The sequence below is a fragment of the Apus apus genome, chromosome 16, assembly GCF_020740795.1.
Source record: "Apus apus isolate bApuApu2 chromosome 16, bApuApu2.pri.cur, whole genome shotgun sequence".
NCBI lineage: Eukaryota > Metazoa > Chordata > Aves > Apodiformes > Apodidae > Apus > Apus apus.
Genome location: NC_067297.1, coordinates 7,152,438 through 7,180,053, shown reverse-complemented (window position 1 = coordinate 7,180,053; position 27,616 = coordinate 7,152,438). Strand labels below are relative to the sequence as shown.

At 38.4% G+C, this 27,616-nt stretch overlaps 2 protein-coding genes across 7 annotated transcripts in view; one reads left to right on the top strand and one right to left on the bottom strand.

Moving 5' to 3' along the window:
• Positions 1-406: 406 nt before the first annotated feature.
• On the bottom strand, positions 407-24,837 carry TANGO2 (transport and golgi organization 2 homolog). Its single transcript, XM_051634080.1, has 9 exons — positions 24,762-24,837; positions 19,169-19,290; positions 15,220-15,308; positions 14,343-14,462; positions 13,276-13,390; positions 4,924-4,994; positions 4,215-4,368; positions 1,562-1,666; positions 407-1,275 (listed from the first exon to the last, which is right to left on the bottom strand). Exons 2-9 carry the CDS (start codon positions 19,222-19,224, stop codon positions 1,155-1,157), a joined length of 831 nt encoding a protein of 276 aa, XP_051490040.1. The 5' UTR covers positions 19,225-19,290; positions 24,762-24,837; the 3' UTR covers positions 407-1,154.
• A 201-nt stretch (positions 24,838-25,038) lies between these two features.
• Positions 25,039-27,616, top strand: part of ARVCF (ARVCF delta catenin family member) — a 249,036-nt gene continuing 246,458 nt past the window's right edge. For all 6 annotated transcript variants that reach the window (XM_051634294.1, XM_051634300.1, XM_051634301.1 and 3 more), the window contains exons 1-2: positions 25,039-25,144; positions 25,622-25,982. The gene's annotated coding sequence lies outside the window, so the exon portion shown is untranslated. The remainder of the gene's footprint in view (positions 25,145-25,621; positions 25,983-27,616) is intronic.

Sequence of the window (27,616 nt, the reverse complement as noted above, 5' to 3'; positions counted from 1 at the left end):
AAAATAACTTAAGAGTCTTAAAATATCTTAATATTAGCTAGAATCTTCTATTACCTGCACTGGCACTGAAAAATTGAAAAAAACCACAAGCATTTAAATAGCTTTTCAGTTCACAGATGTTAAGAGCATACAAAGTGCATCCCAATACCCAACTTTTTCAGCAATATCAAGATTGCATAATGTCACCTTACATAAAATAGATATTTTTCTAAAAAAAAACAAAAAACAAGTCTATGAGCAGTCACTACAGGTTTTGACATATTATATCAATGGAGAAATTAAGCCAAAATTGCACATGTAAACTTGATACTTAGTTTCTGCTTGCAAGCAGACACCTACTCCCTACCTGTTTGCTGAGGAAGAAAAGAAAATAATATTGCTAAGTAGACTGTCAGGAAACACAGTGTCACAATGCACGTAAGTTTATTCTGGTCAAAGATAAGCAAGTCTGCTCCCATGATTTTTTTTAGTTTCTACTGAGCAAAGCTGAACAGAGACTGAACTTTATTTCCTATCTACTCTACAATCAAACTTAGAAATAGAATACATTGTTGTACTATCTGTAGGAAAAAAAATGTAAAGAATCCCCCCCTGCTCTGCCCTCCTCAGGCAGATCATTGCACCATGGCACTGCTGAAATGTTTAAATGTTACTAAAGAACTTCATACTACAGAGATAACATACACTCATTTAATGCACACCGGCATCAGCTATACAATCTTTTAATCATACATTGAAGGGAAAGCAAAGTGTGGTAAAACCTTCAGGTAGAACAATAAAAGCAGCAAATGTTTTCCCTTCCTGCAACTGAAAACATCTTTAAGAGTCTACTTAAAACATCTTAAAACATCAAAACAAAAAACACTCACAAAAAAAGCAATGACTTTGTCTTGGGCAAAGATGCCCTTTTCCTGGAAGAAGGTTGATATTTATTTTTTTTGTCTGACTATAAGTTGCTACTTAACATAAAAGCAGTTTCTTCTTTTGGTTTTAACCAAAGGATTTGTGAGCCTGATAGGGAATGCTACCAGTTTACTTAAACTTTTGCTTTCCTTGCTATTTTTAGCTTGTGGAGGCTGGCACAAAACATTTGCTAGAGCCTAATGCCTTGTTCTCTCATTGCTTTTATTACAAACCATTCAAATGGAAAGTTGTTAAGTGTGCAGTTTGAATTCATAGGTGCTTGTTTTCCACTGGTTGACATCTGCATTGATCATGTTACGCTCTGTGAAAGTAACACGCCCTTCTGAATCGATGAGAACCACCGTGTTAGTCCTGAAACAACAGGAGGGTAGAAGGGTAAGCCTTGTGTCCACTAGATAAATTTGCAAGGTCCCATCCTTCACCCACATCATCACCACACTGGCAGGGCAGAAGTAATTCTGGCCAGTTCAAACGGGCACTTCCAGTCCCTTCTTCTACCACTTCACTGCTCTGACTGCCCGGGTGCCTTGCCACAGCTCACACACACGAGGCTGTAGAGTTACAACTTATAGCAGTATAATTTCGATTCAAGATATGCTTTGATCCAGTACACTTTGATTTCCGACTGAATATTTACCTTGTTCCATAACCTGGGCAACGAACACATACAGCTGCATATTTGTTCAATATGGGACGTATATAATCCTTCCCTTGGTCTTCAATGGCAGGGTCTGGTAATTGACTGAAAAAAAAAGTAGTAATAAAAAAATAATTCTCCAGTATTAATGCATTCATCCTTCTTGATACAAGCTGTGTTGATGGGGTGGTTGATAAATAGCCATCACTTTTTAAAAGGTACAAAAGTGTGAATCGTGTTCAAAACTAAAGCGTGAGGGAAACCAAACAAACCAGCTTGTAAACTCTTTCCCATAGAGATTCTTTCTTAAACTGTCTTGAACTTCCACCTTACTGTAAGAAGTTTTTTGAAATCTTGACAAGTTTTTTCACTGTCCTTGTTATTCTTTGTCTGTCTTTCCTTATATTGGTTTCAATTAAAACAGTAACAATCAAGTAATTTGAGGCACATCACATAAACCAGCATTTTTTCAGTTAGACTTTAGGAGTTCTTTTTGTGTCATAGAAAGACCTTCCTGCTTCCTTCAATCTTGCTTGGAATATCTGGAAAATACCTAGGACAATCCTTAAAATAAAATCTTTGAGGATGCAGCAGAGGGCAAGGTGAGCTTGCACCTAAATTTCTGGACATATATTTCTACAAAAGCTTGAAAGATATTTAGAAACATAATTATAAAGCATATCAAGCTCCATTTATTGTAATCAAACAACAATCAGCATTCCACAGAAGAGATGCTAAGGTCACAAAGGTTACTGCAGCAACTCCACATCCCTGGCTTTCCACTCATGTCACCAGAATAAATCCTCAAATGCTAGCCATAAGTACAGCTTCCTATTTCAATAATTAAAGATTCCAATTTTATTTTTCAAAGTCCAATTTAACCAATATTACAGCATGTTTTTGGGTTTGATTTTTAAGCTCCTTCCATCTTCAAGAAACTTCCTTTTCTGCCTCCTAGCACAGACACAGAAAAGGGTAATAATTCAGCAGTCTATCAGCTGGTTAGTGAATGCTGGGGAACAGGGCAGAACAAAACAGGCTGATCAATTTGACCCCATTTTCAGAGCTTATCCTGATCTGTAGAAGAGACTGTGCAATTTGTTATATGTAACTGACCTTTACATCTAACTGGGATAATTTTCCTTGTTGTGGTAGACTAGAGGCCCTGCGGGTGTTTCAGGGAGAAGCAAGAATAGGTGCAACTCCAGTTTGAACAGAGCAACTAAGCTCTTCGCACTCCTGTTTGGGCACATGGCTGGGGCATAACAGGCTGTAACAGAGAAGGTACATAATAGCAGGGCACTTCAGCCTGTGAGAACTGTCAGCTTCTATTTCATACTCCACCAACAACCATTGTACCCACTTAATTCCTGCAACACATACAAAGTGATCATAAAGTAATATGCAATAAGTATTTTAAGAAAGTTCAAAGCTAGTGCATATCCATATGTTCATAATTATTATGAAAAGATCATTTCATCTTGAAGTGTGCTTTGGAAAGATTACAGTCCCAGTTTTAAATATTGCCTTTTGTAAGTAAATATTTCCACTTTATAGTCAGATGATTTCAGATGAGATCATACTGAATTACTGAGCATCAAGGGATTTGGGCTGTATTGTATCTTATGCTTTTGTCTTTTTGCTAGGAAAAGGTAAAAGTACAACAACTATTTTGAAAAATCACTTGATCTGATACGAGACGACAAAAGTAATTAAGACAGCTTAGCAGATTTCCAAATTACTACTCATTGCTCAGATGTCTGAGTTCTTATGTAACCATTTCTTTTGACCCACTGAAAAATGACACAAACACAAATGCTGGCATGAAGACTGACTGATAAAGTTAAGTAACCAGTAACAGCTTTGCTTCAGTCCGCTAGACAGGCAAAGATCAGGCTAACCATGAAAGTTACTGGAGAGTGAGCAATTACATTCAGATCACAGCAACTTCTTTACCCTGCTCCATGTTTGGACATTTAAAAGGTATTGATTTCTTTGTCTTCTAAACATCCAGCTTATGGGTTTAGGTCCACTGTGAAGCCAGTAGTGAGCAACAAACCTTACTTAGGTACTCAAACTCACCTCTTGAAAACTTCCTTGACCAGAGGCCTCAAGCTGACCCTCCTTATCTCCTTCCTCTGTTTGGCCTAAAATAATTGCACTTCTGAGGAAGGCAGCTGGTTCTACTTTAAAAATTGCTTGCTTCTCCCCTGGGTAGCAATACAGAATAGCTAGCAGCTACTAACACAAACCTGCTCATGTAAACAAGTGCTTAATCTGTGTGCAGTAAGAAACTGAACCTTAGCCTACAGTAAGCCTCCACAAAGCCTACAGCAAGCAACTTACACATCCCTTGTCCTGCACTCATCACCCTAAGAGAAGTGCATTCTTTCACAGAAAAGTGCACAGAGAAATCAGTGCACAGTCTACGAGTATTAAGACTGTTTAATAATGTTTACTGTGTCTGCTGCTTGAAAATCAATACTGTTTAAAGTCAGACTTTGTGGAAAGAACTCTGATTTTGCCCTTCATTACCCAGCTTTAGTAGATTTATATAAGGCAAAAGTTTATTTTCTGTCAAAATAGTTTCTACATCAATTTTTAAATTAGTCCTATCACATTTTTGAGTAAACTCTGGCAGGCATGTTCTTACGGCTCTTGATTATTCATCACTGTAAGAAGCTCCTGCACCAAGTCATCTTTGGTAAGGTCTTGACTCCTCTTGACCACTTCTGTGAAAAGCTGCTTCCCATATTGGAGTTTCTTCCATGGTGTGTCCAACAAAGAATTGCTCAATCCATATATTCCTATACATACAAACAAAAAAATCCCGAGCAACTTACTACATTCTGGAGCAAAGAAAATTAAATGTACTATGCAAAAAGTAACTTCATAATTCTGAAGTCCCTCACAGTCTGAGGGACAGAAAAAATTCTATCTGCAAATTAATCACAAATCCTTTATGATAATTTGCTTATTCATCCTATCGTCAGCTTTCATTTTGCTTCATGATAATAATAAATCAAATCAAGTGATGCCATTTAACTATATATCAAATATATATATGATGTGATAAAAATCAATATAACACCCCTTCAGATAGGAAGCGTCTCCTAGGTATGTAATGCACGATGAAAACAACCTAACCATTTCTCAGCAACTCTTCTGGACTACTACTTCTGACTGTTTCATTAGGGAGAAAAAAAGCCCACAAAACTAACACACAACCACAAAAAAACTCCAACCCAAAACACCCACTTAAGCTGATGTTTAAATAGCTAAATTACTAGAGAAATACAGCTACATTCTGATTCTTTAAAAATAACAAAATAAATGTTCAGATCTTTCTGATAAAAACTTACCAGGATTCAGGAAAACAGGTTCTGGTTCTCCTTTGTTTCCATAGTAGCAAATTACATCTCCTTTGATGGTACTGAAATATATAAATAACGATTTCTCCTTGAAAAACCATCACCTTCTATATTTGATTATGCTCTAATTCATGCAATCTTCAAACACAACAAGATGCTTCTCCCACTATGATACCACACCCCAGAGATTAACTAATGAGTCCTACCACTCTCCTCTCAAAAACTGTATTAGCTGTACCAGTATCAAGTAGCACCATTATCATTTTTAAACATAACTGTAATAAAATTCAGTAAAAACCCACAACAACTGCACAGAAAGTAGCTGGGCTTAATGACAAAAATCTGTACTGTTTTGAGTAACTGGAGTTTTAGTTCCCTGGGCAAAAGGGACTTGAAAGGGACTTGTTAAAACAAAAGGACAATCCATCACAGCAAGTAACATTGTCCCTTCATCTCTCCTGAATTGCTACTGCATTCTAAGAGGCTGACTATTGTGGGCCTTTTTACCTGGCAGAAGTAAATGTTTAGTCCCACTTATGGCAATGTGGTTGGGCATAGTAGGGGCCATTAAGTGACAGGCACACATCTGCAGGCTGTTTTCAAATAATTGTAGTTACTGGTTGTATACTCTCTAATTTTAGGTACTTGCTTCACCACTTGGTCTCTCCTGTACTTACATAATGTTCAAAGACAGTCTCCAACATCGCAAGTAACTCACTTGGCAAAGATGATATAAAAAAATTATTCTATTGGTATATGCTAAGTTGTCTTGTCATTGACAGCACAAATATCAAATCAACTCGTAAGAAAAAAATAATCAGGAAAGTAACTAATAAGCCTTGTGTGTCTTGTGGAAAATGGATGGTGGGGACTGACTGCCATTAGATGGCTCACTCTCAACATCCCTCAGTCTATTAGCTGGCATGAAATAGTGACTCCTCAGATTGCCACCAGTTTGTTGTTTTGAGCTATTTTTGGCTATTTTGGTTTTCTTTAATTTGCCAGGACACAGCCATGAGATCACATAATTCTGTACTGCACTCTGGTGATTTCACTTGTTTGCACTGGATTCCAGCTACCAACAAAGACATTCTGACTGTAGTTCAGCTTTTGTCTCCCAAGCTCTAGTTCCTGAGACAGGAGATAAGACTTTTTGAATTAAAAAACCCACCACAAACACAAAACTAGCAGTTGGATTGAGCAGCATGAAAGATAACACAGTAGAGAAGCCATTTATAGCTTCTCATTTTTTCATGAGATAAAAAGACGTATCTGTACCTTGATGCAAATAAGAGCATATAGAATGTAATCTCATTAATGATGTACTGGAAGTTAAATTGCTCTGCATAAGATCACATCTGCTACTCAAACCTTAATAACAAGCAAAACAGTCTTTATTTAGCTGTTCATATTAATCATAAAAAGCCATTCTGAAACATGTTCTACAGCACCCTTTGCAAGATAGTCAAATGAAGAGGGAACTATTAACATTAATTATACAAGTCTTCACATGGCTGGAGAGCAGCCCTGTGGAAAGGGGGTCTTGGTGGATAACAGGCTCAACATGAGTGAACAGTGTGCTGCTCTGGCAAAGAAACCAACAGGATGCTGGGCTGCATCAACAAGGGCATCACCAGCAGAGACAAAGAAGTCATCATCCCGCTCTACTTGGTGCTTGTCAGACCACACCTGGAGTAATGTGTTCAGGTTTGGTTCCCACTCTACAAAAAGGATGGGGACAGGCTGGAGAGGGTCCAGAGAAGGGCCACAGGGATGATCAGAGGACTGGAGAACCTGCCACATGAGGAAGAGTTTGAGTAAACTGGGTTTGTTCAGCCTTGAGAAGGCTTCAGGGAGACCTTATTACCATGTTCCTGTATTTAAAGGGTGGCTCCCAAGAATATGGAGACTCCCTATTTACAAGGACTCACGTGGAAAAGAAAAGAGGTAATGGACACAAGTTGCTCCTGGGGAGATTCCCATTGGACACAACCTGGCACTCTATGATTCTATTATTCAAATCTGAGACTCCCATATCTTCTTCCCTTAACTGGATTCTGCCAGGTCTTCAAGGAGACAGCAAAAACTTGAGATAGCCAGAGAAACTGAGCCATACTTCATTTGGCTGCAAATACCAAGTTACATACCTAAGATGTTCAGGACCTTGCAGGAATAAAAAAAGAACGGAGTTCAAAGGATCATCTACAAGAAGAACTGTGTGTCTGCATTCAGCTATTCAAAAACCACAACCTTTGAAAATAGGTGATGTCAATCATCTTGCTCAAAGGATGTTATGGCCTTTGCAAATCCTTACATAAACGAAGTCTAGACCCAGGCTGCAAAGTGAATGGAAGTTATACTTAAACATCTCAAGTCTGCGTTTATTAAGGTTAGGACCAGCTGGCTGTTTTAGCAATGACAGGTCTTTCCTCAGCATTCTTTATATTATCTTTATGGACAGTTAATGTTTAACATAAAGTGATGTTAATGTGTATGATGCAAGTCAAATCTATGGCAGCTGGGGTTAGACACCTTCCTACAAGCCTGGTTCTGATTGTGAGTTGGCACACAGTACTAACACTAGAAGGGATCCCCTGGCAGCTAGTAAAGGAGAGCTTTGAGCTGAGCTGTCATTAACAGACCAGCCTGACTTCTCAGTCCCAGTCACATGCTAGGATACAAGAAGTCATATACTCCTAAGAGCACACTGCATTCTCCATGAACAGGGGCATAGGGGAAGCAATGTGCAACTATTTTGGGTCACCTCAAGTTGCTGTCATGTTTAATGAAGAAGCCTAGATTATTGTATCTCAAAAGCAAGAAACAGTACTTTGAAAAATACAATGCATAAATAAAATCCAGATGGAATGGTATAATACACACAATAACTAAGCCCAGGGAGAACAAGTAAACCAGAATTAAAAAACAGGAAAAACAAAACTGGCTGCTAAAGGACTATTTTAACATTAACACTTGGGTCGTTAAAAATATTAAAACTACAGTAGCAATTATACTACAAGCATTTTATGTATTAGCAAATAAAGCAAAAATCAGTAAGGTCTCTATTGGGTTTTTCTCAGTTAAGATATCAGCAGTTACACAAAGTATTTTATTGGTGCATTAAATCTATTTTCATATTGTCTAACCTGTATGTACTGTTGAAGGTCTATGAGGAGAAAAAGTCAGAGCAACTGTTACTACCCAAAGTCTCCGAAGACAGATTTGGATGGAAAGGCAGACAAACGGCCCAAGCAAGCCCCTGACATAGCTGTAAGACAAGCCCTGTCATAAAGGAGACCACAGGCTGAATAAGGAGGAACTACTGACTTCCTTTAGCACTGACCTTTTATGTGAGAGAATATTATTATCTGGCATCAGTTCTGAGTTTCTCCTGACTAAGAAATTCAGTAACAAGATGTCCTGGAGTTTAACAAAAAGATGGGGACAATCAAAACCTGTCTGGACATGTTCTTGTATGATCTACTGTAGGTGATCCTGCTCCAGCAGAGGGGTTGGACTAGATGATCTTCACAGGTCCCTTCCAACCCTCAGCATTCTGTGATTCTGTGAATGCATACAAACTGCAGGGTCACTAATTCAGGACATCTGTATCTTATTGTTTCTAAATTCCACATTTCCCCAGATGTGTGTTTCCTATTACACTTACCTCCACTGCAACACTGCTGCAGTCTTCTGACAAAAGAAGACTGAAGCCTTCAATGAAATTTCTGAAATGGGGATACTTCTACAATCTAGTTCAGTGGGTCAGTCAGCTACTCTTTCTTTTATCATTTGCCTCTGCCTATTCTATTCCTACTGCTTACAGACTCAATACTGAACATAAAGACAGAAGCCAAGAACAAAAACAATCACCATAAGCTTGATCAGAACAATAGCCTCAAAATCCTGGCCTGGGCTCAGATTCACTTTCCTTCCAGCTTTACAAGTACATCAATTTCACTGGAGAAGTAATAAAGGCGTAATTAAAGTGGTAACAATAGGACCCAGCAGACTTTTTTTTAAATCCCAGCCATAGCTGACAGCAGAATGAGAAGAAACTAAAACTACACAAAAGTTATGCTCTTATATAAATAATTCCGTCAAAAAATGTAAGCAATAATAAATACTCTAGGCAGCATAAACCTCAGTACTAATCAAAGGTTCACAGCAACATGAAAGCCATGCAGTTTGCCAGAATCACTCCTTAATGCTAATGAAATATAAGCCATGTCCTTCTTGCATCCCTGCCCTGCTTCAGTTTCAAGGTGGCTCCTTGAAGTCATGTTCAACATAAATATAAACTGAAAGGAAAAGAAAAAAGGAATGCGGCCATAAAGCTCCACAGGGTGTGATTATCACCAAGTGATCACTCCCCTGGGCTCTAATCTTCTAATAGGATTAATACGTTATAAATGAAGACACTGAATTTTTTTATGAATAATATGTGCATATATTTTTCATGCAAAGAGAAAAGATGAAATTGGTAGCTTGAAATGCTGCACAGCAATTTCAACTGAGGAGTATGGTTCATGGAATATTTTTATTTTCTTCAATGTTCATGAGCTAATCAGAGAACCTTTCTGAAGCTAAAAAAAAAAACCCAAACCACCACACCAACTATAAAGGCCAAATACTTTTCTACATATACTACCTACCACCAAATAAGACAGACAAATGAACACTGCTGGGTTCACACAGTGTACAAAGTCTGCTTTAAAGCACTACCCTGATTTTTTTGTCAGTGTCTAAACATTTCTTTGGTGTTGTCCTAATTTTTTTGTTTCAGGCACAAGCTGGCACCAGAGGGAAGGAAGAAAACAAAGGTTTTTCAGAAACTTTTCTTGACATAGGACTGTCCATCTCATTAGACTATCAAATGACTCACGATATCTGCAGAAATATTTCAAAAGGTACAGAACATGTTAGAGAAGTACCTGAACACCCCATTTTCACAAGGAAGTCATAAGGAGCAAGACAGATGCACTCTACAGAAGGTGGTATTAGGACTGACAACACATGAGAAAAAATGTCAGTGAGCTTAAAGAGCAATCATGACAACTTGCCCATCGGCATTCTTTCCACCAGCAGTCTGACCCTAGCTCACTTTTCACTGGAAAGGCTCCTAAATCTAATCTCAGGAGAGCAATGAAATCCCTCCCACATAGCCTTGTCTTGATAACCATAGGGAATGAGACAGTCCTTGTTTCTAGAACGTGGTCACACTGTACAGGTGTTTCCATCTTGTGAGACCCTGCACTATCACATACAGTTAACTCTTCTCCCAAATGCCTTTTCTTCAATTTGCTTTTTTACCTTACCAATGATATTCCCACATAATTAACCAACTGTGTATTTCCATATTAAAAACAAATAAAAATTTAAAAATGCAGTCTCTATATACAAAAATACTTACTAACATACATATTTGTATGTCTATGCCACTCCCACACTCCAACCCCATCATTTTGGGGATCTGTAGTTTAAACTGGAACTCTGTTTTATCCATCATCACATCAAAGATAAAACCTATTATTAACTGAAGTTTACTCTCCAGATCAGAACATGAAGAATACATTCCAGCACACAAACTTCGTTTTCAATACATCACCAAATTAGTTGATTCAGGTGATGGTATAGTTTACTACATTTCACCTGGAGGGATTGAAAACTGCCTGTGAAGAGGGGAGAGCAGAAAAGCTTACACGAAAAGCCTTTTCCTCCTGCTCCCTGCAGCTAACTCCCTTTGTAGGGACAATTCATCTATTCCTCATGGAGAAAGTGATTCACTCCTATTACACAGGGATCTTGTTGCACAAAAACAATATGGGCTTTTTGCCTATCAGAGAGACTAAACTTGCTGGAAGAGTGACAAGAAGCTGCCCCTTCAGTTTGTCTTTCAGGGCAGTCTGTATTACACACTTGGCAGCATGGAACAAGTGAGATGCTGCCACAACAGCCCTAACACAACTTTAAGATACCCAAAAGTCTGAGCAACTGCAGCAGCTGGATTTGTGGACATAAACACAAAGTTTCCTCAAGACACAAATGTCATCCTGACCACCAACAAAAGCAGCTCACTGTTCCTCTATATATTACCACAAAAGAGGAAAATGGCTCTGAATCTTAGGCAGGTTTTATCTTAGAGACCAGTCTAATTTCCAATAACCTTGTTCCTCCCTAAACAGACATACTGATAGTCCAAAACTGCATGAGTAGCAACATTGCCTTCTTAGAAGCTAATTTTCCAGCCACACAAGACTCCAAATAGACAGTGTTTGCCATATGTCATACATTCAACATAAAATACATTTAGCATAATGGTAGGTATTTGTGACTCCCATACTCAGCAGGTAGAGCAAGATGACAAACTGAAGGGATTAAAAAAATTCAAGTACATTTTCCAACACAGTACTCTTATTTAAAAAAAATAATAGAGTTTCAAGTGACATCATGAGATGCCACAGAGCAAACAGATTACACTAAAAGTGTCAAAACCTATGCATGTTTAAAATAAGAGTCACACAAAGCTGTGGAAATAAACAACCGTATGGTAGTTTCCAGCTCTCCTTATCACATCATTGCACCTGTATCATCTAGCACACTGTCATCACAGTAACAGAGAGAGAAGATAAAAAATTATTTTCTTGAAATGTGTATCTGAAAACTCAACCATTGTAAATCTCTTTAAATGTGCTCATTACATTCAGCAATACCATGTGCTCAAATCTACACCTCCCCAACAGTGCTTCATTTACACTTTCAATTTTAATTTCCTCTCCATTTCACACCACTCTAACAGAGCCAATCACTATTTGTTACACAACAGAACAATGTGGTAAGAACAGTCTTCAATCTTTTCTTTGAATAGTAACATGGCCCAACAAAATAGCATCAACTACAATAATATATTCTATTTGCATAGAAAGTAGCTTCCATTTATACACTACATTTCTTTCAGGAGTACTTTTAAATTCCTAAAATGACAAGTTTACACATCTTATAGAAATTGCTCTGCATCATTAGTTTGTCAAGAATTTCATTTCATGAGAGTATCCAAGGCTAAGGACATGTCAAAATGGAGAAGTTAATCAACACATATAGCTTTCAGAGTGATACAATTATGACCTGAATCACCACAGAAAGACTATTCAATTCAGCATACAATTCCCTATCAGCCTAGCATGGAGAAACAAACAAACAAAACCAACACATGAATGAATGATTGCCTTAATAAATAATGTCAATCAGATCAACTTTAGTATCATGTCATTGAAAACTAATAGTCTAGCAGAATTTAAATAAAGGCCTTTCTTAAAAAAAACAAACCAAAACCTAACCACAATGGACAACAAAACACTTGCAGGGAAGTGGGAGAATAGGAAAGAAAGCACTGATAAGTCTGAGCCACCAGCTGAGGGTGTTCTAATACATGAAAAATGTAAACACAGGGCCAGTTAGTGACAGGGTGATAGAAATTTTCACTGAAAACAGTAACCACTATGACCTTCTGTTTTAACTATAGGTGGTTTCCCAGAAGCATGCAGAAAATCTGAATGGGACGCTGATGGTGCAGGGCCTAATAAGATGAATGCTTCTGCAGAAAGTGTGCCAAAGCAGTAGTGTGTTCTTGGCAATATATACTTGCTTATGGTAATGAACTATGCATCTGACTGAACTGAAAGATGACTTAGCCCTGGATTTATTTTCTTCTGAACTGGCATAATGCAAAGAAAAATCAGCCTATCTACTTGTGCACGAACACATTCATATGTAATGGAAAGCACTGTGCCAACCACATGGCTATAATCAGGTATCAAAGGTCCTGTCTTCAGTTACAGAAACTTGAAGTTAAGGTATTTGCTATGTGCCCATTTTTTTTTTCGTGTTTCAGCAAAGATTAATGATACAGTCACTCTGAGACAAATAATAGCTTGAAGACTTTCAGTTGTTCTAACCCCGCCACAGCATGCCACCTCTCAGAGGAAACATTTCTGAGAAATTATGGAGCCAAGGTTTTGTTTTCTCCAGAAGACAAGCCACACAGCCTTGAGGGGAAAGACTGACTACTATGGCCTATAAGGTAAAGAATCACAAGAAGTTTTGCAGGAAACAATGATTAGAATACAAGATAGTTCTCCAATGTTTGAAAGACAAAAAATTGCATAGGAAATTATGACTAGAGTAACATTAAGTCCTTATAAACCTCTTAGCAAAAAAAGAGGAGCCCTAGCTTTAGTTTATGATGGGCTTCTGTATTGTTACATTTCTGTGCTAAGTATAAATATGTCATTGCTACTGTCCTTCTCCCTTTGACATTCAAACTGTGATGTTTTGTAGACTTACTTCAAGTCAGCTGCTAATAAATTAAATCCATTGTAAAGATGTCCTTCTACTGAAACTTTCTTCAAGTAAGAGTAGCTGTCCAGATCTGCAGTCAAGAAGTTTGTTACAAGAGCACCTAAGAAAGAGATGTACAAAGAGCATCTTGTATATGTTAACTCACTATTCTGACAGGCTTGGTAAAACAGCAAGGCACAAGATTCCTGTTACCAACAGGGTGTAACAGTAGAGATTAAAAAAACAAATACCCAAACAACCAACCAGCCTTTAAAAGTCTCACTGCATTTTATCACCTTCACATTAAGAACTCGACTTTTACTCTGAAGAACTCAGCCAAAAGCTCTCAGTCTAAATATCCACATAATTTGTACTTACTAACTTGTCTATCCTGGATGTGCCTTTCCTCTCCTACCATCTTGCTAAACTTCCTTGCCTTGCTGCATTTCCCTGACACATGACCCTCAAATCAATTTCAAATTACATGCTTAATTTGTTTCTCTGTGTAACATGTTACAAACAGACCGATTTGTACTTTAAAAGACCCCCACAGATGTACTCTTTCAGAAGAGGTTTTATTCCTACTATTTCTGCTCCTCTGATTTATCAACATGCAGGGGAGAAGGGACTACAATAATCTTTTAGATTAACCTCCAGCATAATCCAAGTTGCACTGTTTCCCTGACTTATTTGTTTGAACAGCAACATACGCATTTAAAAAAGTCTACTGTAATCTAAATCTAGCTCAGTACTTGTCTAGTTGTTTTGACTGTTAATTACAACTACTGTCAAGAGAAGACAGATGGTGCTGTACTTCTTTCCTGAATGTAACTTCGGGCTCTAGGCACTACATCTTGTAGGACTTTTGCCTGCTTCATTAGAATATCATTATCCAAGACAAGTTTCCCACACAGATACTCAAACCCATCAGTTCACAAATAGTTTCCAGCACATAACCATTTTCTGTGTCCACAAAGTGGCATTGAAAAAATTTATACTGTAATAATCACTATTTTATTGGGTCACCATGGCTTGTTCATCCACTTTCTTTTTATATTTCTACTCCTTCATACCTCTTCCTTTTGCATTTTTGTCAATCTTTGGCTGCATATAGTTTGTCAGGGCTGCCATCTTGCCTTTCTTACTGATTCCCAGCCATGTCCCACCTTCTTTTCCTTCCTCCATATCCAGACCTAAAAAAGTAAGCAACAGTTAGTCTATTATATTAATTTAAAAAAAAATAAATAATTTTAAGCTTAAATCAGAATCTCTTAATGCAAATCCCAAGTCTTGACCAGGCATGATAAAATGCAGTAGGGAAAAGACTGCCCTTCTGGACAAGTGAGGAAAGCCCACTTATATGAACTGCCTTCCAATTCTGCACTATCAATTATTCTCCAAGCTGACTAACTGCACTATCAGTTTAGCAAAACATAGACACAAAAGCTAATAAACTGATGGACTGGTAACTAAAATTATTCTATAGCCAATAAATTACTAGTTGATAAGAAACTAGAAAGTTTTCACTTTATTAAGGCTTGATTTAATGATTCAGTGTCACTATTACAGAAAATTAGACTGTGGAATAATTAATTCCATCCATTTCCTATTTTAAGAAGTATTGCAGTATATCTGACAAAGCTGAAGTAATAAATTGTGCCAGCCAAATTAATCTAATTTAAAATCTAATTTATTTCCACAGCACTGCTCAGACTGCAATCAGTTAAAGAACTTAAGACTGGGAAAAAACCCACAAGGTATTAAAACACAAACAATAAAAACAACACAATTCATCTTTCAAACTTACAACATGTTTTCCCCAGAAGTATAGGGAAGAAGCATATTTTTTGTTATAAATGCAACACCACCACCTCAGTAACAAAAGAGCCAGGCCATAATTTCCTTATAAACCGTATGAAAAACCACTCAGAACCAACAAGACATACATACCACTAAGGATCTCATTGCTGCTGTCCCAAAAATCTGCAGATTTGGATGGTCTGTGGTAAAATTCATCTCTATTAGCTGCTAGAATAAGCCTGTAGAACAAAAGAGGGAAAAGATGATATTACTTACTAATAGGAACATCACAGTACAGACAGGAACAGACTCCCAACTCTTGCCACAGCATTAGCTGATTTTAAAAATGAAATAATCCTGTCTCCTCCCATCTCATCTTTATCATTCAGTGTAAAGGTTGAATGGCAGCTGACATCATTCTTCTATCTCGAGACATGCAGCAAGTCTATCTTGTTGTTTGAATAAGGCAGATATCTTTTTCCAAGAATAATACTTGCAAGAGATTGATTTAAAATAATATAAATAATCTTGTGATTCCTCAGCATGTGAAATTACAACTTAATTTAAGAACATTTTAAGGCAACCTGCAGAAATATAGATAACTTGTCAAAAACACTCAGAAGCATGAGAGTATATTTTTACTGTAACATCGCTTGGGATCACGTAGTCACCATATTTTTTAATATAACTTTGACACCTAAAGGTCTATTTATGTGGATCAAAGATACAAGTCAGATCCTTTTGTCTCTAAGTATCCAGAACAAAGAGAAATTTGTGATACTTTCACAGGTCCAGGCTCACTAAGATTTGTTTGAAGAAATGACAGCATTCTCAAGGAAGCAGAGAAGGAAAGAAAGGGAAAAGGCACGGGTTTTTTCTAACTACCAAGAGGTATTTTGGTGGGGTTCTCTCCCTCTGATTTTTGTTCTTTTGTGATTGAATCATTAATGAGAGTCAGCCCTTGTAACAGAGAAACTACAGCAGCCCTGGAGGCTATACAATTAGGAGGTAGGAAGAAGTTATGAAAAATAGTATGCAATGGAAAAATGCTACCAGATGAAAGCCATTATTTATATTTAGAAATAAACACAACACTCCACAAGGCCAAGTGCTGTCCTAACAAAAAGCGTGCTGCAGCTCTTCACGTTCCATCTAAAATCTGATAATAATTTTGGCCAACAAAGACAGCACCTGTTGGACAGCGCAGCATATGTACATTTCTATCTTTCCAATGCTAAATGATCGTAACATCATTCCTTTTAGACTTGCATTATTTCTCTTCTAGCCTTCAATCTATAGGCTTTCAGCTGTTTTGCCAGACTTATGTCATATTGCTTGAATATCCTCCTTTTACTGTTTTTTATTTAATTAAACATCTCTAATGTTAAAAAATAGTTTGCTTGAAGTAAGTTTCTCATTTCCTGAAGCTCCAATTAAATTTTGCCTCCAATAATTCTTGACATGAATGCAAAGCTTATAGTATCTAAATACTAAAAATAAGGGAAGTCTGTCTGGTATGACTGAATATTCTCCAACTCAAGTTTAATAAACAGACTTCTACATTTAGCACAAGGCTAGTATACCAAATTTCTATAATCAAAACATCTTCATTTTGTCTTTTATGAAACAATCATACTGAAAAGGAGCAATAGTAAGTGACCCTCATCTGCTAAGAAAATTGAAAAAAGCCTGTCCAGCTATTTTTATGGCTGAAATAATTCAACTGTATAACGATTTATGTATTAAGGTTTATTTTAATGTTGAGGCAGAGAGATGAAAAGATGAGAAATCAATCCATTAAAGCAATTTCTTACCATGTAATTCAGTTCCTTAAAGAGACTGTGATTATAGCTTTGAAGCTTGAAACACATTTATTTCTAAGATGCACACAGCATAGTTCAGAAAGATGTAAAGGCAGTAGGTTACCCTTAACAACAGTAATGGATTACACTGAAGTGTTTGTTACCCTGCAGTGAACTTTACTACAAACAGGCCTGTAGAGAGAACATGAGGGAAACAGGTAGAATGGCAGGTTCCAAGGGTACAGGAAGATAGATTCATCACTGTTTCACAAAGGTGACCTGGTAAGCTTGTTGCTTAATTAGGTGCTCATGAAAATTGGCCTACACAGGGCTTTAGAAAACAAAGGCTGTTTGGATAGAAAATTCTTCTAAGTATTCTGGAAAAGTTGTTTTAGCTTGAGAAAGTTGATTTGCTAAGAGAAAACAGTGAGTGATATGCAGTTTCTCTTTTCAATTATAAATTAAAAAATTCAATCTTGAGGCAATTTTTTTAACAGCAAGCAAGCTACTCTAAGTTTTAGTTTTAAATGTTGATCATGGCAGAAAGTTCATTTGGCAAGAGACTGTAGTTTACATACAAAGGATTTTCCCAAGAGGCATCAAATGGATGAATATATCTTCTTCTAACTAGCAACACAGTTAGACCAAATAAAAGCATATAGAAATTCAGCACCAGTCACATCATAAACAAAAATCCCTTTTTAGGCAGATTTCAGATACAGACAGGAATGCACTCTATGGACAACTGAAGCTTTGGTTCTCATTTTCTTTCTTTCTGTAGAATGGCATCTGCTTCTCAACACAAAAACAAATCAGTAAGAGGAACAATGATTTACTGAGCATATGGATTCTGACAGTTCTGGATGAATATGAATAATTGTACCCCACAGAGTAATATGGAACATATAGAGTATGTATAAATATAGAAACTTCTACAACTCTACATTCTTTTTACTGGTCTGTAGTGCTGTCTTTCTATTATACACTGAATATACCCAAAGATATTGATGTTGGATATGAACTTTTAAAATTAAAGGCTATGATGAGAGGGAAATTTATTACAGGAAGTTTAATGTCTGGGAAACTCACTGTATGACATCAACACGTCCTGTAGAACTTACCTAGAAGCATGAATATTTGTTTTGCTTTGTCTTAAGCTTTTGGATAATTGTCTCATACACATGACTATTACTATATTACCTAACTTTTAAATTAATTTTAATTATATAAATTTTTGCTACGACTGTTAGTTTACTACCTAAAATTTTTATTGCAAGCAGATTTGTAGGAGGGGGAAGCCTAAGACACTTAATAGAAGTTCCTGATTCTCCAGTTCACAGCACTACTTGTTTTACACTGATACAGGATTATAATCAATTTGAAAGCAGTGAGATTTGATTTCCAGCATTTTCTAAAACTTTAACTACTTAATTTAGGACAAACAGCAACTGATGATCTTTAAGTATCCTTGTCTAAAAGCAAACCAACAGGCATAAATAACTATGATGTTACCTTGACCTCATCTACTCGTATTTTAAAAAGCAACTGCACCTATTCACAAGCTGGCCAGTTCTGTGAGAAACACAGTGGCAGAGTGAGCAGTGGTAGCCATGGTGTAACATGGAACAGAAGAGTGAATTACACAGTGAACAAGAAGACACTGTCCTTGAGAGGAAGCAGGACAAAGTGACAATTCAAAGTTATCCATAAGCAGTTACATTTCAGTATCAGTTTTTGGATTCTCAAAATCCGAGTACAAGCTTTCTTGTTTTACAAGACTGGACCAGCACATTAACTAATTTGTTTATTAATTTCTCCTCTGTTAATAACTGCAATATTTCTGTTCTGTCTGCTTATTACTTTCCAGGATAAATTCAAATTGATGGTTTCAAAACTGAAAGCCATAAAAACATCTACCCTACTGAAAGAAGGATAAAGCTACAGCCTTGATCTCCCAACAAACAAGACTGCCCTTAGTTTAGATTATTAAGTAGAAGGCAGGACTTTCAAGCTCTGGATTGCAATATTTAAATAATTTATCCTACACCATGCAGTAGATCACCAGCAACAGGTCCATGATTACAAAGGCCAAGTCTTCTGACATAGTCTGAAAACAATGGGTTCTCAAAACGTTACAATAAGTCCTCCAGTGGGGAAAGTCATGAAGTTAAACATTACAAAAACATAACTCAGTACGTAATACTGACTTGAGTTCATAATTGAAACATTGGCTACACAAATAAATGATATAAAAAAAAATATGGAAACAAATCTATTTTAACTAGAACCACCTTTACCTGTATGCATTTTTTGAAGCTGGTCGGGGGTCAAATTTGAAGAGAAGGATGCACATTGAAGAACTGAGGCTTAAATCTTGCTTCTTCCACAAAGGCTCAGTGCAAGGTCATTCTGTAACAGCCTACAAAAGAAATAAAGATCACGTATTATACTGCAAGTTATAAAAAGAAAACCTTGCTTCTATACTGAAGCTTAAAAGAGCACAATGTTCTCACTAATACCTCACAATAAAAACAAATAAATAAAACAGGACTTGTTTCAATGAATGGTTTGATACTAAAATTCTCATGGTGGTTGTTTCAAAGTTCTGCTTGTCTAATTCAGAATTTTAGAAAAGAAAAAAAAGGATTAGAAAAATACTGACAAAGTCTATAACTCTAGCAATACATGAAAGACTATTATGTAATTTTCTGCTCATTATTAATAAAGTACTACTGTTTTTTTCTCCTGTTTTAAGTAAGGCAAAATGCTTCTGTTAGAAAAAAAGGAGAAAATAAGACTCAAACTGTTGCAGAAGCTGGAAAAAGCCTAATCAGACACTCCCAAATCTGCAAATAAGGCTTATTATAGGGCAAGCTGTTATTAAAATCCAGAGGAGAGTTGTTATTGTTTGCCATCAGGAAAAACATCAGCTACAAACAAAAATATACTGGACCAGAGTGTACATTTGATAAATAGTTTCCAGGACTTTTGGTATGTTTAAAATTCTAGTCATGCTCAAATGGCACAACAAATGTGCTTTCTATTTCAAAAGCACACAACAACTTCCTAATATTTGTGTTGCCCCAATGAAAATTTTTCTGGTAATAAAACTGCAGGCTGACCTTTATTTTTTTGTGGCTGCTAAAACAATACATTTTTTTGGCAAAGAAGTGCCCTCGGTGAAAGCAGGGATATAAAACACAATTTTAATGGCAACTGCCACTGACTACATTTGCTGACTATGGAGATACAGCTCCCAGTATTCATTAGGTGTCCTGCCAGATAATTAAATGGATTACTCAATATAAACATGATGACAATTAATCACTCATAAGATTACTATTTTAATAAACAGATTTCAGGCTCCATTAGCTGATTCATTGAGTTCCCTTCAAATAATCAATTCAGTCCAACTGTTTGTGCAGAATTACCAGCCAACATAAAGCACACATAAAACTAAGTCAGAAAACAGCAGTAGAATAGATTTGTAACACCCACCACAATTTTCTAGAGGAACAAATATTTTCAACACTTTGATGCCATTCTAGAATCCGTATTCTTTATTGTTTGCTACTACTGTTTTGACAGAAGTATCATTCTGTCACTCCATCAACCCTGCTTGATGTTACTACGTTCTTTAAGTTACATTTGTGCTTTTACTAACTCCAAATATCAAAATAGTATTATTTATCTTGGGCTCCACCTGCCGGCCTTGAAACAAGCAGAAGTGCTCAGGTCCTCTATAAACAGTCCAACCTTTTTCTTATGCAGACAGGAGTGTTTAAGCCAGCTAAAACAGAGCTAACCCTTAAAATAGCAGGAATACTTAATTGGCAAAAGACGTAACCGATGTATTTTGGTATCTTCTCCAATCAAAGCTGGCCTTGCATCTGCAATGTCTGCTGTGTCTTTATACCCAGGGCTGGATGTTAGCATTACAATGTTTTTATTGAAGAATTTTAAGTCAGACTCAAATTTGGATATTCTGAAATTTGAGAAAATAACAAACATGAAGTGGAAAAAAAAACTGAAGAGAGGCTGTCATCGACATTATCAGTACATAAATATTTAACTAAAAAAATCTTCATACAAGTGTCATTCTTCCAAGCTCATATTCACATAAAAGAGGGTGCTGCAACTATGGGGATGAGATAAGAGTATAGCACAGGGCTGCCATGGCAAAGTGGATGTTCTCAACTCATAACCTTCTTGTCATTCAGCTCTAGTATCCCACAGATCAAGGAGAAGATGAAAAAGATTAGGTCAGCACTGGCTTCCACACTTGCAACTTGATCCTACAGCCAAGTCCAAAGCTTGATCAAAAGCTGACTTCCTAGCTTGGTATCAGCAGAAAATACGTATCCAGACCTATCCTTAGAGACACGGGATGTAAAAAAAGACTAAGTTTTGGCACAAGATACGCCTTCTGGTTTTCTTTTTTGAAGACAATACAAGCCAGAACATGCATACTGTGCAACATGACAAAGTCTGCAGAATGGTGGGGAGGAAGCTTGTGACAAGGTGGAGAGACAGTGAAAACATTGCTCTCCGGAAGATTAGCTTTTATGAAATTTAGTTTAATTATTCCTAGTCATTGAGGCAACAGTTATCAAGGATTAAATGACAGCAACCATCTCCTATTTCTGTAATATGTTTCCTGTTTGCTAACTTATGCCTAATGCACACAAACCAGCTTGACAAGAATTACAAACATCCTGTAATTAAGCATTCTGCTCCAAATGGCACTGCTGATTTGGAAACGACATTAAAGTAACAAACACTCCTATTCTGTGCTACTGTACTCTGTTAGACAGTACAGTGTGTTGTTTTGCTCATTTTAATGATCTGTTAAAAGCCTGAGTGGATAGAAGCCAGCAGAAGGTAGTGCTTAGAGGGACTATCAAGACACCAAAACATGATAGATTGTGTATGTTCTTTTCATAGGGTTCTACCATCATTTGGTTGATTAGAAGCAATTGGTTCACGATTTGGCATAAAACCATTTCAGCCTTAAGAACTCCCAGCAGCAGCCTTTGAAAAATGAAGCCATTTGTTACGTATTTTGTTTTCACAAATGCAGCATCATAAATAACATCTGACAGTTACCACAGCGATCTCAATTGCTCCTCAACCGATCCAAACCTGTTGTTTAGGTGCAGTCTAAGAGACAGCTCAAAGATCATTAGTCACTGGATTCTGATAGTTTTATGTACCACAGTAAGTTGTGGTCAGCAGAGTCTAAAACTATTTTACTGCCTCTTTTGAATCTGTCTAAAGGAAACTGAGCACTACACTTCTCAAATGTCCATGAAAGAATAAAATTGAATTAATTTTCTTTCAGCAGTGAAACGAGATTTTGGTTTGTATTTTTTTATACTGACTTTTAAAATAATGGAAAATAAAGAGATGCTCAATTAGTTTTTAAAAGTAATCTACTTTTTTTCCCCATTATAGTGATGCAGCTGCATTTCAAAAAGCTTTTTACTGATTTGTACTACACTTCCCATGTAGCACATGCTACCGTGTAGAAATATTAATCATTAAGATGAAGAGGGAATAGCTGGATCCATGATCTGATGCCTCTCAGGTTGTTCGGTATATAAAGATGATTTGTAACTAATCAAGGGTTCATAACTCTACCAAGGTGAATAAACAGTCTCCACTGCAAGAGACAGCAATGCAAAGTAGAACACTTGTGAAAACACAGAAAACAACAGACAAGGTGCATGCAATTCTCAGGTTTAATGAGCTGATTTTATTTTCAGCTCCCTGGTTTCTGTCTGGCATCTTACTAGATTAAGTCCATCATACAACTCTGAAGAGAAACAAAGACAAGCAAACATCACTTTTCAGCATACCATGTTTTAAAAACATTTGCAGGGGCTGGAATAAGAAAGCCTTTCCCTCAATTTCTCAAGAGTACTAGCAATCGTTCTCCTCTGCCACAGTTCTGCAGATCCAGAATCTTTGCCAAAAAGTAGTAAGAAGTCTGACAAAAGGCTGCTATTTTTAACTTTTGCAATGCTTAGGTTTTCTTCAGTGAGGAAGTAGCTAGGAGTCCTTTTTTGGGGGCAAGAAAATCCATTTTCCATTTCTTATTCACAGAATATTACAAGTAGTTGGAGGAAATTCTTACCAGAAGAATCACGTGTACTTGCTCTGTTCCTATGCTCTTCCCTAGACATGCTCCCTATGCTCCCCTGGACATTCCCAGATAAAGAATATCAGTATACACGGACCTTCGACCTGACCCAGACTGTCTGGCTGGTATCTTAAGCTTAATTTCCTGTGATGGAAGGGCTGCAATCAACACTTACATAAGTGTGTTTTTATTCCCACTCTTCTCACTACAGCAACTCTGAGCTTACTATCTGTCCTGAACAAAACTGAGAGGGGTCATGTGGTGATAGATATACTACAAACTTGGGAAAGAAAAAACAACCAAGAAAAAATACAAACCCACACCAATTGAGTAGATTAAAGAAGTCCTGCAACTTTGCTTCCGTAAGAAAAAACAACTCAACTTCTTTCAAGATAGCGGATACAAAATGAACACTGAAACACCAGAGTAGCTACAATCAAAGCTTTTTGCTTTGAGTTAAAATAACCCTTTTAGGAGATGCAAGGTCAACAGGATTGTTAGTCCTGCTGTTAACAAAGTTATTTATTTAATTGCAATTTTAACAAGCTCTATAAAAAACGAATGCCCATAATTTTGCTGCTCACCATCAGCATTTAAGAGGTTCAATTGAAACTGCTCTCAGAAGTGCAATGCCAGTGTCTAGGCTAACCTGCTTCACAGCAGGTATGTTTTATGTCTGGTTGTTTCCACTTTCAAGAACCAGTTTCTGTGATTGACAGTAAACATCCTATTATTGAGTCTGGAACAAGCCTAAGTAGAGAGGTGAATAACTGCACTGAATTATTGCAGAATATATGAAAATACAGAAAAAAAATACTAGCCACTAGCCTTTAGCGACATCATTTAAAATGTTAACTGAGTATTTAGAATGAAAAAACACAACAAGTTGGCTTCAGTTACGCATGAGATACTTGAATCTGTACAGCCTGGATCAATTAAGTAAAACTGCTGATACGGAAGCATGAAAGTAACTCAACTGAAAAAAAAAAAGTTACGGAATTTAACAGAGAAAAGTCAAGTTTTTGTTAATATTTTGAGTTTTAAAAACAGTACAATCACAGTGGAGAGTAGGCTAGTAACCTTGTCCCAGAGCAGTCTGTGCCCTGTTGACCTCATATAATCAGGAAAGAAACCTCGTGAAAACCCCTAATTTCAGCATCTACAAACTGAAACCTCAATAGTTTCCAGCATTTTCCAGCGACAATTTCTCGACGTGCCGCCATCAAAAGTCACCGTATGTTAAAACAATCATTTCCTCAAACTCTCGAATGTAACACAAGTATCCTCAGCGCGAGAAACAAAAGCCATCACACAACCAAAGAAAACAAGCGTTCGCTCAGCACTTTTAAAACACACCAGTAGCTGGTGTTGGATAAATTTAGGACACGAAGTTTCTCGAGCCAAAGCCGCTCAGGACCGGCCCTTTCCCTGGCGCCACCCGCGGAGGGGAAGCAGCAGCTGGGCTGTGGCGCTGGGCCCGGCGGGCCGGGGCACACACCCCGCAGGCCCCCGGGGGCACACACCCCGCAGGCCCCCCGGGGGCACACACCCCGCCGGGCCCCCGGGGCCCGTCAGCTCCGGCCGCTCCGTGATAGCTGAGGCCACTCAAGGCCGCTCCCGAGCCTGGCCCCAACCCTCCCACCCAGGCACGACTCAGCAGAGACGCCGTCCCGAGGCGACTCGACCAGAGCTCCTGAAGGAGCAGAGGTTCGACCCCGCGCCCTCCCGGGACAGCGCCCCGCACTCACCCAACGCGCCGCCAACCCCCGCACATCCCCACACCCGCTTCCGGGAGCGCAGCCAGTTCAAAACAACGCCCGCCCCTATTGGCTCCGCGCGCCCCGCCTCCCCGCGCGCGATTGGCGGACGGGCCCGCAGCCCGCCCTCCTCAAGCTGCCATTGGCTGGGCCTGACGCAGGTGCCCGGGGGCACCGCCCTCCCCTTGTCCCGCGGCCGCCGTGAGGGGCTGCGGCCTCGGGTGGGCCTGGGGCGTTCCGAGCGGGGCGGTGCGGGGTGCTCGGGGCACGGCGCCTTCAACACAGCCCTGCTTTGGGCTGGAGAAGCCCTCTGTGGCATTGAGTGGCGCACGGGTGGCCGCTTGGCCTTGGCTGCCAGTATGTTTTGTTTCCAGGTACGAACTAATAATATCAAAGGCCTGATCTGAGCTTCAAAGGGCTCACGTGTCTGAGGACTGATAACCCCGGCCCGTGTTGTTGACAATCGTAGTGAGTTTGGATGCTGCTACTTACCCGTTTCTAGAATCGGGTCCCTGTGGGACTGGACACGTGGGATGGCTTTTGGGTGAGACTGCCTCCAGAAAGGCCTCAAAGCACTGAGCCCTGAGCTTGCCAGGGTGTGAATTCTGGGCAGGGCAGGGCAGCCTTCCTGAGGACTGAAGAAAACACGGGTAACAAAGTCAGATTTCACTTCAGTTATTAAGCACAGCATTATCAGAACTGATAATTAAAGGTAGTAGGTTACTTAGATCTGCAGATTTAGGCTGCAATTTGATCTGTGCCACCTTTTTGTCCCTTCAAATTGAAATATTAGCTTCCTTGTGGGTTCTTCAAACAACATTTCAAACTTTATTTCTGGCTTCTTTTCACAGATGGCAATAGAGACTTTCAAGTGGAGCTTGTACATTAAAAATGCTTTATGCTGAAGCCTCTAAATGAAGACCAGAAAAACCTGGGCTGCTTTTCAACAACACTGATAAACTCAGAGCACAGAAGATTTGGCACACTAATGGAAAGAACTCCCAGGAGTATATGAGTGTGTAACATGGCTTGTGAGGCAAACCCATTCATCCTGGATACAGAAAAACTGAAGTCAATTGTTAGCTTTACCACAGGTTTGTCATACGACATTGAGCAAGTTCATCTCAATTCTTTCCTTCTCCATCATCAGCAATGGGATTGTTGCACTGACCTTCGCAAGGTCTTTTGAGATCTACTGATGAAAATGGCCAGGTGAGTACCCTATCACCATTATTTGTGCTACTGCTTTTGAAACACATTAATAATTTGAAGTTATTACCTACATATATCAACCTTGATACATATAAAGCTAAAATACATTATTTAGGTATGGAGCTGTTCTTGAAAACAGTTATCTGATGAATAAGTAGAAAATCAGAATCTCTTAATCTGCATGATGACAGAATTGGTAAAATGCATGCACATTAAAGGTCATTTATTGTTCTTTGCTGTCACTCTGTTTCTCAAAGTAGAGACATCACAGTGACCAAATACTCTTTAGCTTCTATGCTTGATAACCAATAAAATCTTCAGAGGTTAGGTCTGCATACCCTTAGTAGGAGTTACAAACATGGGAAGAAGAAAAATGTCCATAGGCTTAAAACTTAATGGTGTTAGTTTTTACTGATTTTTTTTCATTATTTTAATTATTTTCATTATTTTTTCATTATTTTATGGGAAGTTAGAATAACTTCAGAGTAATTTCAAAAGCATTCTTAGGAGGCTTCACAAAAAACAGTCTGCTGCAAGGACTTGTGAATACCAGACTTGGTGGCCATTCAGACTTTCTCTGCTTTTTGTTCTGCCTAAAACAGCTCAGCTATTGTTGTCCCTTTTAGACTATAGGTCCCATTGTTTGTCAAACTCAAATAGTCTGATCCCAGGGAGGCAGTGATTCTGTATCCACTTTAGGTACCTTCAGTGATAAGCATGGTACTAACTATCAGCTAAAATACAAGCAGGAGCTTAGTGAATTGTAGAATTGTCCTGAGTCAGTCTCAACAACTAAAAGAGAAATAGTCTGGACAACTTCGTTCTATCTTTTAAGCACTGGAATGCTTGTTGTGTGGAATGGATAAAGCACACCTCAAATGGATTATGTATTTTCCCCGAGAGCTCTCAAAAAGTAGTTGTCACAGAGCAGACATCAGTCAGTTTTCTAGACATCAGTTCTTGTTCTGATCCTATTAAATATTTCTATCAATTGCCTAGTGGTTAATTCATGACTGAATAGTTAGAATTAGCTGATGTGCCAAATTAAATCATCCCAGTCTCCAATAAGATGCATTTTTCATGTCAGAAAATGTGAGCAAATGCATCTGGAAATAAAGAATGCAGGGATGGGGACTAGCTTGGCAAGGAGCACTTCAGAAAACACTTGAGCTGTTACTATGTATGTTTCAACATGACCTCTCCGGGTAATACTTGGATAAACTAGGCTGATGTAATCCTTAGATGTAAAAATACAGAAAATATAGGAGAGGCAGGGGAGTGATACTGTCCGTGTGACGGCACTGCCGAGCCAGGCTGAACACCTGGGGCATCCGCGGGAAGGGACAAACACTAGAGAGAATTAACAGGAGGAACACAAAAATAATAGCGGGTTAGATAAGAACACACAAGACGGAGGTTCAGGAAGCTCAAGCTATTCCAAGAGAAGGCTGAGATCGCACAGACCAGTGCAAATGGCGAAAAGGTCAAATTAAGAGAAATCCGCGCGGATCCCGCGCCAGCACGGCCTGGCTGCGCCGCACCTGACCGGCCCTCCCGCTGCACACCGCAGCCGGACCCGCATCTCCCAGCCTAGCCCTGCGAAAAGTACCATTTGGTTTCCCTAGGACAGAAAC

What these genes read in the sequence shown, in the direction of transcription:
- TANGO2 (XM_051634080.1), bottom strand. Translation starts at nt 19,224, where the DNA reads ATGTGCATCCTTCTCTTCAAATTTGACCCCCGACCAGCTTCAAAAAAT. An exon ending in ACCTGTTTTCCTGAATCCTG is followed by an intron (nt 4,369 to 4,923) that starts GTAAGTTTTTAT and finishes TTGTATGTATAG; the next exon opens with GAATATATGGATTGAGCAAT. An exon ending in TGCCCAGGTTATGGAACAAG is followed by an intron (nt 1,276 to 1,561) that starts GTAAATATTCAG and finishes CTGTTGTTTCAG; the next exon opens with GACTAACACGGTGGTTCTCA.